This window comes from Adiantum capillus-veneris, chromosome 29 (assembly GCF_014529385.1).
Source record: "Adiantum capillus-veneris isolate H3 chromosome 29, ASM1452938v2, whole genome shotgun sequence".
NCBI lineage: Eukaryota > Viridiplantae > Streptophyta > Polypodiopsida > Polypodiales > Pteridaceae > Adiantum > Adiantum capillus-veneris.
In genome coordinates this window covers 73,400,639-73,421,418 of record NC_140959.1, presented here as the reverse complement: position 1 = coordinate 73,421,418, position 20,780 = coordinate 73,400,639, and the positions used below count along the sequence as shown (strand labels likewise).

Here is a 20,780-nt window from a genome sequence, read left to right as displayed (position 1 = left end):
TGTTCTCCTTAGGCTTTCCCTTGTTGTGCTTCATCTTTTGTGCGAGAGCAATCGCTACCACCTTGTTGAGATCTATTGGATCGAGTACCTCGACATCATACTTGATATACTTGTCGAATCCATAAAGGGATGCCTCCTTGGGCTCATCATTCGATTTGTGTAATTGGGTGCCGAGTTGCAAAACACGATTAGAGAAGGACATAACTGGCATACCATTTTGCTTGAGACTGCGCCAATCGTCTTTCAACCGTGCTAGGTACTGTGGTGGCATAAACCGCGCCTTGAGCGTGTCTCAAAAGTCGGCTCAATTGAAGGAAATGGGCGTGCCTTTCTCGGCTTCCTCTAGGTGTGCGGTCAACTGTGTCTCTTGCCAAGCGTGGTACCAATTAATGGCATCACTGGCAAGATACATGGCTGCCGTCAAAACCTTGCTATTTCCTATCTTCTTAATTGTCGCAAAATAAGCATTAAATTGATGCAACCAAGAATGAATAATAGTAGTATCCATCTTACCGTCATACTTACTCAACATGATCTTCTCTGTAACGGGGTTGTTGGAGTTCGAATCTCTGCTTGCTACTTGATGAACTATCAACATCTTTGACCGGCTCGGGCTTCGAGGTGAGTACTTGTAGGGCCAACTCTTGTATGCGTTGGTCTCTCTGCGCCTCACGCTCTAACTCCAAGGCCGCTCGTTTGTCTTAGGCCGCTAAGCGTGCTTGCTCACACTCACGCTCCAAGGCCGCTCGTTTGTCTTCGGCCGCCAAGCGCGCTTGCTCACGCTCACGCTCCAAGGCTACCCTTCTGTCTTCGGCCGCCAAGCGCGCTTGCTCGCGCTCACGCTCCAAGGCTAATCGTCTCTCTTCACGCTCGCGATCCAATTCTGTCTCTCTTTCTTTGCACTCGTGATCCAATTCTGCCTTTCTTTCTTCGGTCTCCAAGCACGCTTGCTTAAGCTCACGCTCTAAGGCTGCCGCTCTTTCTTCGCGCTCGCGATTCAAGGTGGCGGATTAAGCTTCTTGTCATAGCATCATGTCCATTATCGACTTGACCAAAGCCTCCATAGGATTTGGTGCAAACGGTGGCGTAGATGGGGAAGGGGGAGGGTCGGAAAAACCTCCTGGTGGGGAAAATTCTTCTTCGCCACCTCCATGCTCATCACCTTCATGCGAAGTATCCATTCCGCTTTGGGTGATGACCATACACTGAGATCTTGGGTACTTAAGTCCACGAGGAACTTGGGTTCTTGTGGTTCTTGGGTTCTTGAGTTCTTGAGGTTCTTGAGGTCTTTCTTTAGCTTGTAATTTGTGTTAGAGAAGGCTTTTCTCTTACCCGAGCTCTACTCTTTCCTGCGGGCACACCCCTTGGCGGCCTTGCGCTCACACCAAGGTTGCTTTTCCCACCTCCCGTTGATTGACTGGCCGCTAAGTGCACGGTCCGCTCTCAATGAGTGAAAAGAGGACCAAGGGGAGGCCGGACAATGTCATGAGGACGTGGCAACTGCTAACCTTAGTTGTTGGTTTCTTTCCAATGATTTTTGTTTTATTTTTGAGACCCTCTTTTTGAAGTTGCAAATGGTCGGACATGTATGGCCAATGTGAACGGTAGTTTCACCCGCAGACGGGAAGTTGGGCGGCACTGGAACTCGTAAAGTAAAAGGATGTCTAGGCTCAGTTCAAGATCATGTAGGTTCCCCCGTCGCACTTAGCAAGTTGATGGATACTAGGAAGTGAACTCAATAAAGGCATAAAGTCAAGGTGGGATCACAAACAGAAAGTATCCGATAGTTGGGTCACATTGCACTTTTGGATGCGGTCCCAATGAGGATAGATGGTCAGATGACCAGTGGGAGCCCAATGGAAGCATCTCCTAAAAATTAGGGAACTGCTATTTTGGGCCGTGAAATGTGTTCGTGTCATTACCTTCGGAATGACAAGGGGAACATTTTATACTCTGTTGCAAAGTCAACTGATGCACCAGTTGAGAGATTTTTAAGCAGGAAGCCCAATGCGGGGAAATTGCATGTACGAGTGCCAAGTGGCACTTTTTGGCCAATTTACCAAGTTTGGGAGAACAGAACTCGTAACTGACTTTTTGGAGCAATTTTGGAGGCTGTTAACACTGATTTTCAGCCATTTCTCTCCATTTTTGAGCTTCTCTTGACTTTACATAGGACCAAGGAGCTCATTTTCAACATTGGAAGGCATCATATGTGTGTTTACAAGGCTGTTTTGCTTCGTTTTCAGCGATACGCAGTTTTTGGAAGCCATGGAAATCTTCCCCTTTTTGCATCTATTAGTTCACAGATGCATTACAGGTCAAGGGCAGCAGAGGGGGCGCTCGATTTATGCTGGGGGGATGCTTCATTGAGAACCTGTCTCACAGGTTAAGAGCTACGGAGTGCTTGCTTTCCTCTCTATGTATACTGTGGTGCTAGGAGTGATGACCAACACACTACACACTGCTCTCTCTCCCCCCTACGTGCAGTTATGTGATGCCCCACAAGAGGGTTCTTCATTTGATTGATGTACAGTTGTGTGGGTTCATGATTTTATGCTTAGGCAAGAGCCTCCTTGAGCAGGAACAGGGGTAGCTAACTGCTACTCCAAAGCAGGAACCGGTGAGGGTCATAACCTCACCATACAAGTGCATTTTCAGCGCTGTGTGTGCGCTGTAAATTGACTGTTTTTCAGCCATACGGACGCTAGAACCATTGGGAATAGTGCCCCACTGGCAGAGGACAGTTAGGGGACTGTTTGGGGCTGAAAACAGGGCAAAAACCAGTAAATACAGCGTGCTGAATTTACTGTTTTTGGGCAGGAATCAGAGGTTTTATGCCAGTGGAAGGGAGTTCCAACAGAGGAATTGGTTTCGCACAAGTTTTGGGGCTGTTATATTGCCGAAATTTGGCCAAATCAAGTGGTATCTAGTTGGATATAGACAAAGGATTCCCAAGACTCTACAGGACTCTACTTTGTAAATTTACCCTCTCAAACTATAAAGAAATACTGAAAGGGGAGCCAATTTTGGGGCCTACAGGTTATCGGCGTCTGCTCGGGGCATTCTAGCTTTCGAGCCGTGTGTGTATTCAAGTGTTAATTCGCGTCGCTGGTTTCCTTTGCAAAGTGCTTTGTGTGTGTGTCTAAAGTAAAGAATTTCGGGTGAAAGCCGACGCCTACCGCCCCACAGGCCGGTTTCAGACAAACCCTTCTTTCTTGGGTTTGCTATCACTCTTCAAAAACACGATTAGGAATTGACACACCGAAGTGGACTTGGGTTACGTGCGACCGCAACAAGCAAAAGAAATTCTTGTGGTTCTTTCCTTGAGTGATACAGAAACATTGCCAAAGCTCTGATACCAATGTAAGGTGCAGCGGAAGTGAATGTTGAACTTTGCTCAAGATGAGTGCTCCGAATTGTGCTCAAGGGTTCCTTTTACTTACGGAAGGCTCTCCCTTCTGAGACTGTGTCATGCCAAGGAAGAGACATGTAAAAGAGATTAACAAAACGCACAATCGGTAAACAATGTGAATTCCTTGAATGCAAACTTTTTTTCTTTTCGAGAGGTATCCGCATACATTCGTGCTCATCCGTGAGTGAGTCATGTGCATCGTACAATACGGCATGCCTATGAAAAGGGAACACGTAAAGATGGTGACAAAAATACAAGAAACCGTCACGAATGAAACACTCGAACAATGCGTGCTGACTAATCATACAAACACACAATACTTCCTGAGTGGGTTCTTTGGACCTCGGCTCAAGAGCCAAGATCGGTCCTGCGTGACTGATCATATCTGCAATGAGGTTAGCTTCACTAGAAAAATCATCATCTAAACCATCATCCTTGTGAAAAATCACATCTCTATCATGAAAAAAATGTGTGTCGTGCTTTGGAGAAGAAAGGACTGAGAGAGTCTTCTTCTCCTGGTTCTTTTCGAGCTTCACCTGCACATTAGAAATGAGAGGTAAAGGATGAATAACTTCCTCACCACGAATGATAACGGGGGAGTCACTTTTGGCATTTAGAGTGAGAGTATTGTCTGCCCAACCAATGAGAGGGTTATGCTCACGAAACCATCGAATGCCTAAAATCATATCACATCTTGAGAGAGGAGACACTACAAATTTTCTATGGAAGGAAGCTTGCCGATAGTGAATAACACATCAAGGCATTCTCGTGTAATGAGAGAGTCCATACCGGGAGCGAAGCCCGACACTTCGGGAGGAGTGGTCTGGCTAACCTCCAAGGGGGCTCTTTCTACAAGAGAGGCACCGGTCACATCATGCATACTGCCTGAATCAAACAAGATCACCATGCGTTGACCATTCACATGACCATAACACTTCATGAGAGACTCATCAACTAGATGATCATGAGAAACTTGGGACACACTAGTGTTCTCATTTATGGCTTTAACAGAGATGTGGGTTCTTTATATTTGTTAGATTCATTCTTAGGACATGTCTTCTTTATATGACCCTCCTTAGAATAAATGACTTGTTCTTCTGGTGTTATGTATCCTCCTATAATTCCTTGTGCAACTTTGTCATCTGGGGTGAGCTTAGGTTTAGCAAGTGTGTTAGCTTTACCCTTAGATTCATTTTGAGAGTTCTTTTCCAAAGGATTAGAGGAAGATTGGCTAGAAGAGTTACCGTTCTTACCATTCTTACGATTCTTACCGTTCTGTGGGTTCTGAGGAGTCTGAGAGGTACTGTGAGGAGACTTGTTCTCCTTAGGCTTTCCTTTGTTGTGCTTCATCTCCTATGCAAGAGCAATCGCTACCGCCTTGTTGAGATGTACGGGGTTTAGGACTTCGACATCGAACCTGATATACTCGTCCAACCCGAAAATAAAAGCATCTTTGCGCTTCGCATCCGATTTTGCATAATTGGGTGCCAAGCTGCAAAACACGGTTAGAAAAAGGACATGACTGGAGTACCATTTTGCTTGAGACTGCGCTAATCTTCCTTTAACCGTGGTACTGAGGTGACATGAACCGCGCCTTGAGCTTGTCTTGGAAGTTGGCCCAATTGAAAGAAAGGGGCACGCCTTCCTCGGCTTCCTCTAGGTATGCGGCCAACTGTGCCTCTTGCCACTCTTGATACCAATTAATGGCATCATCGGCAAGATACATGGGTGTCGTCAAAACCTTGCTATTTCGTGTTTTCAGTGTTGTCGCAAAATAAGCATTAAATTGATGCAATCAAGAATGAATCACATTAGCATCCATCTCACCGTCATACTTACTGAATGTTAACTTCTCAGTGACGGGGTTGCTAGAATCCGCTTCTCGACTTGTGCTACTTGATGACTCGTCCACGTCCTTGAGTGGCTCGGACTTCGAGGTGAGTACCTATAGGACCAACTCTTGCATGCGTTGGTCTCTCAGCGCCTCACGTTCTAATTCCAGGGCCGCTCGTTTGTCTTCGGCCGCTATGTGTTGGGCTTCGCGTGCTTGCTCACACTCAAGCTCAATAGCTGCCTTTCTTTCTTTGGCTGCTAAGCGCGCTTGCTCACGCTCACGCTCCAAGGTTGCCATTCTTTCTTCCGCCGCCAAGCATGCTTGCTCACACTCACGCTCCAAGGTTGCCGTTGTTTCTTCGCAGTTGTGCTCCAAGGTGGCACGTTGCGCCTCTTGTTGTAGCATCATGTCCATCATCGACTTGACCAAAGCCTCCATAAGATTTGGTACAACGTGTAGCGTAGATGGAGAAGGGGGAGGGTCGGAAAAAAATCCTCTTGGTGGGGAAAATTCTCCGTCACCACCTTCGTGCTCATCACCTTCACGCAAAGTATCCATTCCGCTTCGGGTGATGACCATACACTGAGATCTTGGGTACTTAAGTTCGAAAGGAACTTGGGCTCTTAAGGTTCTTGAGTTCTTGAGGTTCTTGAGTTCTTGAGGTTCTTGAGTTCTTGAGGTTCTTAAGTTCTTTAGCTTGCAATCGGTGTTTTAGAAGGCTTTTCTCTTACCCGAGCTCATCTCTTCCCTACGGGCGCCCCCCTTGGCGGCCTTGCGCTCACACCAAAGTTGCTTTTTCCCACCTCACGTCGAGTGGCCGGCCTAAGTGCACGGTCCGCTCTCAATGAGTGAAAAGAGGAACAAGGGGAGGCTGGACAAGCCCTTCTTTCTTGGGTTACCTGTCACTCTTCAAAAACACGATTAGGAATCGACACGCCCAAGTGGACTTGGGTTGCGTGTGACCTCAACAAGTAAAAAAAATTCTTGTGGTTCTTTCCTTGAGTGATACAGAACACTGCCAAAGCTCTGATACCAATGTAAGGTGCAGTGGAAGTGAATGTTGACTTTGCTCAAGATGAGTGCTCCGAACTGTGCTCAAGGGTTCCTTTTACTTACGGAAGGGAGAGCTTTCCGTCCTCTAGAGAGAGAATGCAATGATCACAAACAAAGTGAATGCTACTGAGAATGAAGGTGCTGAGAGAGAGAGAGAGAGAGAGAGAGAGAGAGAGAGAGAGAGAGAGAGAGAGAGAGAGAAGAATATGACCCCAGATGGTTCTCAACCCCTCCTCCAAGGGCCCCCCTCTCTATGGCGAGAGAGATCTATGCTATAGATTGCACAAATCTGGTACAATGGTCTAGATGCAATGGACTTGCATGTCGACGACAGTGATGACGAGGATGAGGACGGGCTGAAATGTGAAAACGCTAGGGCTGAAATGCTGAAATCTGCAAAATGTTGACTTTCTGCTGATCTCTGACATTGTGTCGGCGAGGACGGCGATGGTGACGACGCGACGACGATGCACTGAAAATGCAAATGCTGAAATTTGCGGATAACGGACTGAATCTGAAAACACTTGCGGACTCGACGGTACGGCAAGGATCTGCTGCGGGTAGGTGAGATCTGCGAGGCTAATGGTTGAATCTACGGTGTCTAAGTGCTGAAAACTGAAAATGCTGATGTGCTGGGGTTGATCTGATGCCGGAAATTGCAAACGCTAGGCTAGGTTTGCAACTGAAAAATGCTAGGCTGATCTGTAGAAAAAACACTAGGGAAACTGTATCCAAAATGCTATCTGCTCTATTGGCTGAAAACGCTAGGGTCTCCTGCCGCTCTTAACTGAGAGGGTGCATTGCAAGTTGCTGGAACTTCTTTTGCCTCTTCTGCCAGATAGTGCTAGCGCTAGGTTTCTTTTATAGAGACTTAGCAAATTTGTCTACTCACTTTTCCAACAAAGTCACTTATTAAATAATAAGTGAAAAATGAGTAAATCGGGAAATGGGTTCTATGCACTGTAAAATGCTCATGATGGGTACTGAATGTCATGCTGATGATCATGCTGTGTGCAACTAGAGGATATGCAACTGCTCTGTGCTTGGACATGCACGGCGTGCGCAGAGGCTCACAAAGGTGCCAGAACACTTCCTAAGATGACCTCAACCCTAGACCTGAGATAGCTTGTCCACATGCACATAGGGTTATATGTGCAGGTGACATCGTATCCGTTCTCTGAGATACACACCCACTTTTTATATATGTCCCTCTAGGGCTCTTGATACCCAACGTTTACAACGCTAGTAATGTTTTTGTTTACTTAGTTCTTTCTTTCTATTTATCCAGACCTTGTATCAAATTCATTATGATGTAGCTCTATTGTCTCATAGGTCGATATGGCCTTTAGAAGACGTTAGTATAACATATCATTTCATTTTATTTCTCTCCCCTTAGCGAAAAAGTGACAACAGCAATCAGAACACAGTAGCCAAATGAAAGCTAGAAGGTATGAATTTTAGTGCTTCGGAAAAGCGTTGTGTGTGTGTGTGTGTGCGTGTGTTATTATTTATATGGCTTGTTTTACTTATATGCACATAGTTCTTCGGCAAGTTTGTTGGATAGAATTTTCAGAGACTCTTGGCTTCTGGGAAGGTCTATCAGCCAAGGATGTCCTCTCAGTGCTTTGCTTTATGCTATCGCCACTCACCCCCTGCTTATGTATTTGGATTTCTTGACTTCCAGTGGTAGATTGCATGGCCTAGCATTACCATCTGGGCAACACTTAGCCGGCCAGGCTTATGTATTTGGATTTCTTGACTTCCAGTGGTAGATTGCATGGCCTAGCATTACCATCTGGGCAACACTTAGCCGGCCAGGCTTATGTATATGACTCTTTATTTATGCCTCGTAATCACCATGATGATGTGGAGCAAATTATGCTTACTCTTCACTTGTTTGGATTGGTGGCATGCCTTAAAATTAATTTTTGTAAATCTAAGCTGCTTTGTTTGAATGAGTATGATTGGCATAAGATATTATGGCCAAGGGAGATTGTTCCTCCACACGTCGTAGTTCGTTATTTGGGTTATCCTCTCGCTTGAAATGCATCAACTACACAGAAAATGGATTGGGTTCTCCAACGACTGTATTCCAAGTAAAGTTATTGGAAATTGTCCACTTGGCTACCACACGTGTGACTCAAGATTGTCCAGTGCATTCTCATGGCTTATGTGCAATTTTACTTACCTTTGTTATCTTGGTCTTGGTTGTGCTTGCAATCCCTCATGTCTGGTATTTTGGAGCATTTTTGGCGCACCTCGTCTCACAGAAAGGGATCTGCGGTTTTTATCTATGGTTGTGCTTGCAATCCCTCATGTATGGTATTTTGGAGCATTTTTGGCGCACTTCGTCTCACAGAAAGGGTTTCTGGTTGTTATCTATGGACGAATTGTGCTCTCCCAAGCGCCTTGGAGGACTGAATATTTTGGATTTGCGAAGTCATGTTCTGGCTCAAAAAGCTATCCTATTGCCAGTCTTGGTGGAACAACGACAACCTTGGACATTTGTGTGTGCATATTGTCACACCATCATTTGGTCACTGGTAGCCAACATATTGGGAGGTCATTTTTGGCAAGCTTGAAGGGCACATTCCTGGATGTCCCTTCACTTCTTCTCTCATTGTTGATTGGAAGGCTATCACCTCACATTTGGAATGGCATGGCCGACAATCCTCTCTTGGCAATTCCCTTCGATTGGAGAGCCTGCATTGGAGCAAGGCTCCCTCTTCGACTTTGGTTCAACGGTTTCCTCGCCAAGCATATTTTCTTTCGCAAAAAGGAATATGCCAGGTACATCAAGTGGTGGATGGCACGGGTCATATTCTTTCGTTCTCTGATGCGGTGTCTCGTTTTCGATTGGGGCTTCATTATTCTCATCTTTGGCGAGAGATTTGAAGGTTGCTTGCTGATCTCTCACCTATTCTTCCTATGAATGGGGACTCCCGCTGATCGGATTGGAATCTTGCCAATACCAGCCTGGAATGCATTTCAGCGAGCAATGTTTATGCTCTCTTGCAATCTGATGCGTGGATTGTGCGTCACGGTGATCAGCTGTGGTTACTCTCCAAGTTATCCTTATGGTGGTAGTGAACATTATCTAGCATTTGGCAGAGTCATCTCCCTTTGAAGGAACGTATTTTCTTGTGGCGCTGCTTGGTAGGGCTTTACTTGTTGGTAGCATATTGCATGCATGGCATATTGCGCCTTCTCGTTGTTTTAGATGTCGTGAAGCTGAGGAGACCGTGCCACACTTACTGTGGGTTTGTCGCTACTCCAAATCCTTCATTCAGGTGTCAGCTGCTCTTTGGCTCCATTTTCCTTCCGGCACTTTTCACAAACAGTTTTGGCTTTTTGGGGTGCTTTGATCTCCGCAGTCTTAGTTTGCAGTCTTTTTTGGCTGGGTCAGATTTTGGGTTCTGTGGGCCATCTGGCGACATCGTAACTTCTTGATGTTTCAAGGCACTGATGTTGATCTGTTTATTTTAAACCGTCGCTTGGCCAAGCGCTGCAATTTGCTTATGATGTTGGGGACATTACTCTTGATGCATACAGGATTTACTTGGACTGTTTCTAGCCCTCGGAGCCTCATGGTGCTCCACTTTTTGTATCTCTTCTTTTTCGCAGGTTTTCCTTGCTTCGAGGTTTCCCACTTGTAAATTATATCAGCAAGATTTACAAAAGAAAAAGTGTGTGTGTCTATTAGATGGTCTCAATGAAATTCAGATAAGATTTCTTTCAAATGCTTGCTTTTGCCCTTGTTTTTGGTTGTTCTGTGTGTTTTGTTTTTATAAGTTTAATTCAATGGATCAATTCAGAGTTAAAGCAAATAAGCTTAATTCAATGGTTTTAATTCAGAGTTAATTGTGGTATAGTTGGCTGGCGGTACTTTTCTGATAAGCGGATTCATCGAGGCATCCCATATGGAAAAGACGCCAGAAACAAGTTAGTTCTAAGCTTCTCACTTGGAATCTTCGATCATGCTGTATCTATAGAACATCACAGTTGGTGCATCCTTTGGAGGGAACCCCCTTGTTTCTGACAACATGGCTGGCAAAGTTAAATGTATCTTTGTGTCTGTGGGTTCTAAAAATGGAGGACTGCTTCATATATCCAATTGAAGCTTCATCGGTGAAAGGATGGCACTCTACATGTCTGAAACAAATTGTTTGACTCATTTGTATAGCTCAATAGAATATTCCAGTAGTACCGCCACTTTGCTTTGTTTAGGTACTAATACAACCGTCACCTGGCTATTTCTACATGTCTGAAATGAATCGTTTGACTTGTTTGTATAGCCCAATAGGATATTCCAGTAGGGCAGCCATTTTTCTTTATTTAGGTACTAATATAACTGTCAACTGGCTATTTCTGCAGGTTTGATCTCTACTTACCAGATATGCTAGAAACCCGAAGGCCAGTGGTGGTGTTTGTGTCTGGTGGTGCTTGGATCATTGGGTTAGTTTCTGCATGATATGAAAAACTGCTTATTGTACTTTTCATATCTTTATACGGCTGTGCAGATTCAGCTTTATGAAATGTGATGCATTGCTTGGTTGTGCCAGTTATAAAGCATGGGGCTCACTTTTGGCGCTTCAGTTGGTGGAAGAAGACGTGATTGTTGCTTGCATGGATTATAGGTGAGTTCTTGCAACTTCATATTTGACTTGTTTTTGTACCAGATACTAGGATGTTGTTCTCTACAATCACCTTTAACATTCTTTTATCTGCAGGAATTTTCCCCAAGGGACTATTGGTGACATGGTGGAGGATGTCTCACAAGCAATTTCTTTCATTTGTAATAAGATTTCCGACTATGGTGGTGACATTGAGAGGTGAATAACTGTGGTCACTATTGAATACAATCATGGCATGCTTTAAACTCAGTATGGTATTCAGACAGGCTATATCTAGTTGGACAATCTGCTGGAGCCCATTTGGGAGCTTGCACATTAATAAATCAAGCAAAGAAGGAATACGACACAATCACAATGTGCACAAGTCAAGAAGAAATTGAAAGAGGAGAGTTCTTGCTACCATGGAGGGCGTCTCAGTTCAAAGGTTATATAGGTATTTCAGGCGGGTAAGTTTATGTTCATCCGAAGTGGAATTGTGAGGAACTGCTTGGTCCCAAGGTCATTTTTGACTTTTCATTTGTGTCGTTGTGTGCACATGTGTGGTGTTGCGTGCTATGTCATATCGAACTCTTGAGCTTGAGCTGGAATGTGTGCCCATGCTGCACTCACGATAGTTGTGCTGATGCCATGTTGTGGATTAGGCGATCTCTCAGACCTGTGGCAACCTGGCTACGACCTGGGGGTTGAACCTCATGCTTCATTGCCCTCACTGCTTTGGTGACCATCTCTTTTTTTTAATTAAATTTTCAGGTATGATCTAATTAAGCTAGCAGACCACTTCCATGGAAAAGGGATGAATCGGAATCTATTCCTTCGGTAAGTTTTCAGGGTCAGAATTCTCCTTCCTTAATTCATGTCTATTGATGAACATTCATGCAATTGCAACGTAAGTTGAAGAATTATAGATGGGTGTCAAGTTTAGTCATGATAGTCACAGTGATAGGAAACAATGGAACGTAGGGAATGGACCCATGAGAAAAATGGTTATCCCTTTAGCCTCTCAGAGTTATAAATGGGTAGAGAACGAAAAATAAACAATGTCTTCCTTTTTTGAAAAAGAAATACAGCACAAAACAGAAATTGGCAGGGAATGCGATGGAAATGCCGATAGGGAACTGAAATATAGCAAAGGGGTTGGATATCAGGGGTCTGCTTGCTACTTTCTTGCTTGTTTCTAATTCTCTACATACTGATTCTACACTTGAGTATCTTAACCAAGCCTTGGAACTCAAGTCTCCACTGTGTATGTGCTCTTTTAAGTCCTAATTTTGGCCTTCCTGATCGCAGCCTTGTGAAATGTTTCTATGCTGGTGCTTTTTGGTCCTTACCCCTCTGAAAATCTATGATTGACTATAAAACATCTCTCTTTTGAAACAAAGTGAAAAGTGTCGTTTACTGAATTTGAAGGTTGTAGGACTTTAAATGTTGTGTTTGGATATCTTCAATTACCCATTGTAACGATAGCAATTATTATCCACTTGCTCAAACTTGCACTTTCGACCAGCCAATGTTCCTAGAGGTCTGTAATACTTTCATTCTGGTAGTTACAGATACATTTGAAATATTTTATGGGGAACTGTTGGCCCAGTGATAGTATCTGGCACACTCCTTACACAGTAAAAGTTCAGTAATAAAGCTAAGTGTGGGAATTGAAAAAACAGAGAAAAGACCAGAAAAAACGTGGAGAAGAGAGGAGGAACAGCCGCAGGTGTGTTTTTGCTCATTTTGGAGCCTGTTTTGGCCGTAATATGTTCATCCGAGGTCGGATTTGAGCACTTTGACATTGTAGACTGGGGTTTTGGGCCGTTCCGGACGCGATGGCGCTGTCCATTTTGCCAAATTCCTCCCTCTTTTTCTGCTGTTTTGGCTGTGTAAGTTTCTCCTATGAGCGAAGTTTCTGCTCCAGTTTGTGATTGTATCTGGTATCTTTTACCCATATTGTGTGAGCTGTTTGCCCCATTGGTGTTGGCCCAAGCTCATTTGTATCTAAACATCATAAATTCTCCTCTTTTGAGTTGAGTTTTTTGTCTTGTCATTCGCTTCCTTCATTATTATGAATTGCCTGTCATGCCTCATTTATATAAATTCATGTGGTCCTTATGCATGGATTTTTGGCACTCACAGAACTTTTTGGCCCATACCAGAAAATTTACTCAACAAGTATAATCAAGGTAGGATGTGTACAACGAACGGATCCATTCATACGATACGGGTATGTGGTTTGGTACATATGGATTGTGATTCATATTGCACATATCTACCTCGTGTCAAGGTAGGATATGTACGAGGGCACAGATCCATTCAGGTTGTGAGCTTAGAGAGTGCCTAGAGGGAGACTAATGGGGCTGAAAGTCTGAATGAGATAAGGTGTATTTGACACCACTTCAAAAGACAAGCTATAGAGATGAGTAGGCACTCGATTATCCCTTGCATGCAAGGTCGTGGTTATTAACCACTTTTGAATGGCCTCAGTGATTTTACTTTCTCTCTTGCTGACGGTCTTGCAATTCTCGTTTGAAGGAGCTAGCATGGCTTGCAAGAATTTTCATCCCCTATTCACCCAGGCATCATATCCTACATCCCTGGTTTGGTACTGGTCGGAGGTAGCTAGCTACGCACATCCCATCATTGATTGTACTCCTTGAGCATGTGGTCATACCCTAGAGTGAGAGCTCCATATTCTTCATCATGACCCTCCCCTCCACCCATGTTTACACCACGTCTGTTTTCTCATTGTCGCACGTTTATTCATGTTATATCTTTGTTATTTTCAAGAGATCTAGCATACATATTGATGTACGTTGATCTATCTCATATGCCAACTTTGGCCTTTTGAAAATGCTAATAAATCTTTCTTCCTTTCTTTTCGTTTCTCTTGCTTTTGTTGGCTTGGTTTTCTGATTTCTTGGCACACATTACACAGGTTAACACATTACACATGCTTGATTATGCTATATACTTTCTTGGGTTTGTCGGCAAACACTACTCCCATTTTCTTACTTCTTTATTTTCTTGGTCGTATTGCACACATCTTTATTTTCTTGGTGCACAAGGGGATTAGAAATGGAGCTAAGTGAAGGAGGGGGACAATGCAATGAATGTGGTTAACTGACAACTCACTGACAAGATCGGATGCTTTGTACTGAAGTCAGAGGTGGAGAATCAAGATGAGGTGATTGTAAAGCTCAAATCCGCGTTGATGGAAGTACAAAAGAGTCCAAGATTCAAGGAGGGAGAAATTTTGTCCCAACATTTTGAAAGAGGTGACAAGAATTAAAGTAAGACATGCAAAACCTGCAAGTCAACAAGGAAGAGCTCACAAGGCCAATAACTGAGAGCCTCGAGGGAAAGGTGGAGGCAACAAGGGGAGGTAGGAAGAAGAAGAGGTTAAAGAGGAAGCCCAAAAGGAGAAGCTACTTGTAGTCTCATCTTGGTCATTGGAAGTTTCTCTGTCCTTACGCTCTGTTTGGCGTTTGGGTTTTAACTTTAGGGAGAGTTGTATCTATACCCATTGGAGCATAGAACGCCTCTTGTGTGATTTGGGCCTCTGTATTTCAAAGCTTTCTTGATTTTTGAATTATTTGAATATTACAGATCAAAATTACGTGCTTTGAATTGCTTTGCTTTTTCACATTTCATATTTCTTTGTGAAATGCACTAATGGTAGGTAGCTTGGCGAGGTTGCTACCATGTTTTTGTTAGCACAAGCTTGCATTTGATGCTTCTCGGCGGAGACCTTCTGGAATCAGCAAGGTTGGATAGCATGCCTAACAGATCACTGCAAGATAGCATACGATTCTTGGGATCTGCTAGCAACAAGCTATGCATTTTACCTTTTTTATTGAGAGGTTGGAGCCTATGATTGTTTGTGTTTTGTTTTGCCCCGGTTGAATCTTTCTTTGTACGTTTCTTTGGCATCTGGACTGTTCAGGAATTTTCATCAGAATAATTAACTCGTGCCTAAAGAAAAAAATATGAGAGCTAAAATGTCACGTTATTTCAGCATCATGGAAGGTGAAGATTCTCTTGCCTTGTACTCCCCAGAGATTTGCCTGCAGAGCTTTGAGAATGTGAGCAGGTTTCTACCGCCTTTCTATTTGTTTCATGGAACTAAGGATCATTCTATTCCATACATTTCCAGGTAACCTCATTCTAGTGTCATTCTTGAGGAAACATTGTAATATCTTGCAGCAATTAAATGAGTGAAAGTGATTATTGTTCTTGCAGTACCACATTTGTGGAAGCCCTCAGGTCTGCAGGTGTTCAAGCTACCATCACACTCTATGAAGGCAAGTCACACACAGACGTATTTCTTCAGGACCCGATGAGAGGTGGCTACAATGCTCTTCTTGAAGACGTTCTTGTTGTGCTGGATGTTGGCGACACAAAAGATCCTTCAACCCGCTTGCAAAGGAGATTGGTTCCTGAATGCTTTTTGAAACTAGCTCACTTAGTCAGTCCTTTCTGATACCAAGATAAGGACTCTGTGCCAGTACCCACTATTTTACCATTTTTTCTTCGTATAAGCGTGGGCCTCTCCAGGGAGACTCCAAATCAAGAGAACTGAAGAGCAATTAGTCATTTCTAAGTGATCTTTGCAGACAATTCAACTTTTGGTGGTTGACTCAGTTATTATGCTATATGCCACGTTTTAGTCCTCCCATGTAACTCATGCAGGGTACAAAATTTTGGTGTAATTAGCACTTTTATGAGAAGAATAGATATACGAGTGTGTTCAAGCTCATCATTTTGATTTGGTATCGTTTCTCAAGGAGAAAGGTGTGTGTATGTCGGTGGCATTTATGGGGGCTCATTCCTTTTTTTGACAATATTATGTCCAAAATGTTGATTTTGAGTCTCATACCTTGTTGAGCTTTGGATGATACTTAACATGGAAAGCTGGTTGGTGTCCTCTGCTGACAGTGGGGAAAGGACCCTTGCTGTCCTTTCCCAGTAATGTGGGCAACTGGCGCAGGCTGGGAGGACACAATACGGGAAAGGACAGTAAGGGTCCTCTTTTGTCCGTCAAGGGTCGGAGGGCCAACACGGTGAGGCCGTCAGTAGTGGACACATCAGTGCCGTTAATAGCAGGGCTACTGCAGGACTGTGGCTACGTTGACTTCGGAGCCATTGACTGACTGAGTGCTGATCTGTCAACCATCTGACGGTGCTGCTGTGGATTCTGGCCAGGAATGCTGAGCAGATGGATGGCTGGGAGGGTCTGTCCCCCTCAGCCGTGACCTTGATGAATGTATTGCCAAAGTCTATGCATGATTCTTGTGATTCTTAAAGTTTTTCATGTGAAGGAGGGAATAAATAAGGTTAAGCAAGAAGGGCTCTTGCTAGCTTTCTTTTTTTGGTAACAAAAAGTGGCTGTACACTATGTACAAAGAGACCTCTGGAAATGCTCAATGGCCTATCACCCAGAGGATGTACAAGACGGGAAATATAATTTGAGGGCTATGTGTACATCAAGGAGACTTGGATGAAGAAGGGCTGTTGCTAGCTGGTCCAAGTAAGTTCAATTAGGATCAAACAAGTTTAGGCCAATTCGAATCATCAATCCAAAAAAGTCCTAAAACATGTATTGAATTAGATGCCAAAACTATACTTATCCTCTTTATTATAGAATTGGGCTTCTGCCTTGAAGTTCTCATGCAATTAATCTCTCAGCTCCATATCCTTCTAGATATTTATTTACCCATCTTTCTTGGTACAGTAACCCTTTTGAGATGTTTGCCATCTTTCTTGGTAATGGTAACCCTTTACCAATTTTTTGTATAAGCAACCGATTGACCAAAACAATTTACAATCCCATGCAACTTTTGCTCGAGTGGCTTGTCGTTTGTAAGGCCAAATCAATTTTATTCATGTTAGGTTGAAATCTTTTCAAATTTTGCATTGTGATATGCTGAGTCAACAATGTTGGGATATAGCAATTTACTATACGCTGATTTTTTTTTTTTCAAAAACCCAAATTTATCGCTAAGAACCCTATTTTGAAGATGACCAAAATTAAAATCCATTTGTGTTTAGTGTGTAGGGTTGGTTGAGAGGATCAACTATGACTTCTCGAACGTCAAATTTAAAATAATTTCTAGAATTATTGGCAATCCACAATCTAATGGAGGTGCACAACAATTTTAACACGAGATTTTGCGTTTTTGAAGGTTCCTACGATACAAAACTTTGCATGCTATCCATGACCAACATTAAAAAATAATCTTAAACCCTTTCACAAGCTCTCTTTTGTTTAAAAAATCCACCCTCCTCTCGTGTGTCTCTTTGCAACTGCCATTCACCTCCATCAAGCTTTCTATTGATTCTACAACCATGCATCCCATGGCTCTTCCCTTGTAAACTCCCAACTCTTCTCTAGCATCTCATCACCTACTTCAACCCACAGTACTCTCTCCATCTCCTTGCATATGTTCCTTCTAAAGTAAATTCCTTATCAACATACTCCCCCACTTACAAACTTGAGATTAGTTTCCAACTATCACCATTGCAAACTCTATGTTTTATATGAGACCAAATCAGTACTTTTTTGTTGTACAATGCTAAAGACAAAAATGGTGGTTGGGAGCCTTTAGCCACCAACTCGCATTGTGTTTGACAAAGAAGCATTAGTAGTGGGGACCCTTGACAAGGCTCTTTCAATACAAAACCCATAAGGAGAATGGTATGGTTGCAATTGTCCAACACAATTTTTCAATTGCTAACATGTGTTTGAGAGACAAAAACTAGCAAAAAAAACATTCCCTTTGATGTGCTTCTAGATATTTTTCCTTCACCAACATTGGCTCAAGAACTAGCTTTGTGATGCCTCTTTCATACTTTTGAAGCAATCCATATTGATATGGTGATGGTGTTACCTCTTGCCATAGTTTGAAAATTGCTGCAAAAGAGGGTGCTTTCTTATTCACTTTCTACGTGGTTCCGCTAGTTTATAAGGAAAGTTTTAGATGCTTTAGCCACCGCCCACACAAAGTTATGTTGACACTATATTAATGCTAGATTTGTGTTTTATTTTTGCAAATGAAACATGGAGAGTTTGGTGAGTGTGCAAGGCTCGTGGACCAAAGGGGATTTTCTCTTATTCATGAACTAACATTTTCATGTCCTCGATGCTTTCTTTCAAAAAATACCTTCTTGTGGATTGTACCTCCCTTTTGTAATATAAATGTGAGAAATTTGATTGTCAAGTGCATTTTGTAATTTGTTTGTTTTCATGTCACAAATTAATAATCTCAGTTTTCAAGTTGAATTCATACAAATATGCTAATGTAATCTTTGGTTTTGATCATAGTTCATGCATGTTCAAGCTTGTACCAGATGCATAAGACTCACTTTCAATTATTTCTTAATGAAGGATGCTAAACTTGGTGGTAGATTTGGTTCCCAATGTGGTAACTGTGCCAAATTGGGGGGGAGGGGATGAGGGAGTGTTAGCGGGTCGCTCCAATGGACGTCTATAGTATAGCTATCAAGCACTAATGTAAAGATTTATAAAGGGGGATAAGCATTTGTTGCCTTCATAATTAGGACATTAAATTAGAACGCTAATCTATAGGCAATGTAAGCAAGCACAAGTACAAAAAAACACTCTATAGATAGATTGACAAGATGTAATCATTTTGGTGTGAGTGCTTATATAGCACCATGAGAGGTAGGATATCATATCTAGCATCAAGCCACATCGTAGTACATGGTAGGAGGTGGCACTCTTAAGTGAAAGGTAGTGACATGCAGGTGGAAAATAGGTAGTCGTGCAAAGTGCATGGAAGTTTCCCACTAGAGTGTGTAGAGTAGTATCATTAGAGGTGGTTCACATAGGGTGGATTAGGTCTAACTCTAAAATTGCCCCCTTAAACCTAATTTCATGTGAGGATTCCTTAAGATGCACCATGCCTAAATCAAGGCTTTCTTACGTAACTGGATACATCATGTTTTCTCACATTCGGATTCATTGTTCATCCTTAGGATAATGGGAACCTCCTTGGTTTTATCGTGTCATATTGGTTGTGTCAAAGTCGTAGTGATCATTATGTCACCATCTCTTAATAGCATAAAAAGTATGCATTAATATCTTTTTATCCTTGTATGCGATTTCGGAATGCCACATTGGTTTGATGAGTTTGAGACACTTTCCATGCAAAAAAACCTTAACTTGTTTAGCCAATTCATGGGGATGGGAGCCTAAATAAAATGATGACTTGGTGAGATGAAAGTTGAGCCACCCAGTTGGTGACGAGTGCTATGAGTGGGTCGAACCCGAATGCTTTATAGATGGCAGTTTTGGTGGCATGATAGAAAAACATGCAAGAAAGCGTATTCCAAGAGATTCTTGGTGAGAGCCTGTGAGCTACAAACTTTACATGTTACATGGAAGGCAAGCAAGATCGAAGGCATTTGACAATGGTGTTTATTTAGTTGCTAGCGCTAGGTGGAAGGTGTGGGTAGCATTGGAAAGCCTATTGTGGTCATAATTGCACGAGGCCTTGGGCTTGTATGGTGGTGGGATATGAGTGAGCTTGACGATGATAGCTTGTTGGAGCTTGCACAAAGATGATGAACAAGAAAACAAGAAAAGCTTAGTGCTAATAAAGTCAAATGACCTTTAAATCTGTTAAATGCTCATGGTTACATATCAAGCACATGGGCATGGCCTTTACACCTAACATGCATGCAATTAAGGACACCTAGCTTATTTCTAAAATTAGACACCTCAAAGAGAAATATTTATAATAAGATAGATAATTTTAATAATTATGAAATGAGCCTAGTCATAACTAAATGAGACTTACATTAAGCTCTGATACCACTTGTAAGACTTGATTAAGGCAAATAAACACTTGTTGCATTCATAATTACAACATTAAATCAACACGTTAATCTAATTATTATTATTATTTTTTTTGGGGGGGGGGGCGGGGGAGGGGTGTGTCATGTTTAATGCCTTATTAATGAGAATTGGGGAAGATCCCTTTGGAAACAAGAAGTAAAGCGAAGGGGTGCTACAGACATGGCGAGCTCGATGGGGCAATAACTCAAATGCGACTATCATTTGGATTCCTGAACCGAAGCACAAAGAACTCCCTTCAATACAAGCAACATTGGAAGGTAGACAACTGAATATGAAACCGGCAAATCGCTTTAGGTGGGTGCCAATCAGCAACAAAACAGTGGCAACCAAGGAAGTAGAAAGAAACCTCCAAAAACCGGCAAAACAAAGCTACAAATGGAAAGCAAAAGAGATAAGGTCTACGGCCAATTCCGCCACGCAAATTCTCTCCAAGGAGACACCTACGCCCACATCGACAGGAGCGGCAAAGCAAGCAACTTTTGCAAGAAAGACAATCAAACAATGACCAGTAGAGTTACAGATCTTACTTGCAAAGAAAACAGGAAACCTCGACGGCGAATGCCAATAAGCATCTTGCTTATACTCTTCTCTTGCACAACATAAATTTTTCCATGCATTGACCGAGTATGCATGATATAGGGCCACATTACACGGCCAAGCATTAGCACAATTTTTTCAACCCATGCACGGCACATACTCCGAGGCGATACCTTGTCATCTAGGAGGACTCCGGCTAGGAGGGGGGGAGGCATTCTCAAATGCGGACCCAATGGTAGAAAGAGCCAAAAAAAGGGCATGATTTTCGACTATTTTAAGGGTTGTTGTTTGATTGCGAAATTTTCTGGACTAACCCAAGTACATATGCTCTTATACAGCATGAATCTATAGGTATATGGGGCCAAACGCCAAATCAAGTCCCTAGGTGTGTGTATATAAGTAAAAATAGCCATTTTTCAGGCAAAATATTGGTAAAACGGAGAA

The 20,780-nt window shown here is 42.8% G+C and overlaps 1 protein-coding gene across 3 annotated transcripts in view; it reads left to right on the top strand.

The window, feature by feature from the left end:
- The window catches only part of LOC147419401 (putative isoprenylcysteine alpha-carbonyl methylesterase ICMEL2), a 68,610-nt gene extending 52,924 nt beyond the window's left edge, over positions 1-15,686 (top strand). For 2 of the 3 annotated variants that reach the window (XM_086505897.1, XM_086505896.1), the window contains 8 exons: positions 10,172-10,241; positions 10,674-10,754; positions 10,862-10,936; positions 11,030-11,131; positions 11,200-11,379; positions 11,684-11,749; positions 14,937-15,074; positions 15,161-15,686. In XM_086505897.1, the coding sequence (XP_086362023.1) occupies positions 10,172-10,241; positions 10,674-10,754; positions 10,862-10,936; positions 11,030-11,131; positions 11,200-11,379; positions 11,684-11,749; positions 14,937-15,074; positions 15,161-15,401 (953 nt within the window). In that variant the 3' untranslated portion in view covers positions 15,402-15,686. The remainder of the gene's footprint in view (positions 1-10,171; positions 10,242-10,673; positions 10,755-10,861; positions 10,937-11,029; positions 11,132-11,199; positions 11,380-11,683; positions 11,750-14,936; positions 15,075-15,160) is intronic. The other variant, XM_086505898.1, reaches the window with a different exon arrangement.
- The last annotated feature ends 5,094 nt before the right edge of the window (positions 15,687-20,780 follow it).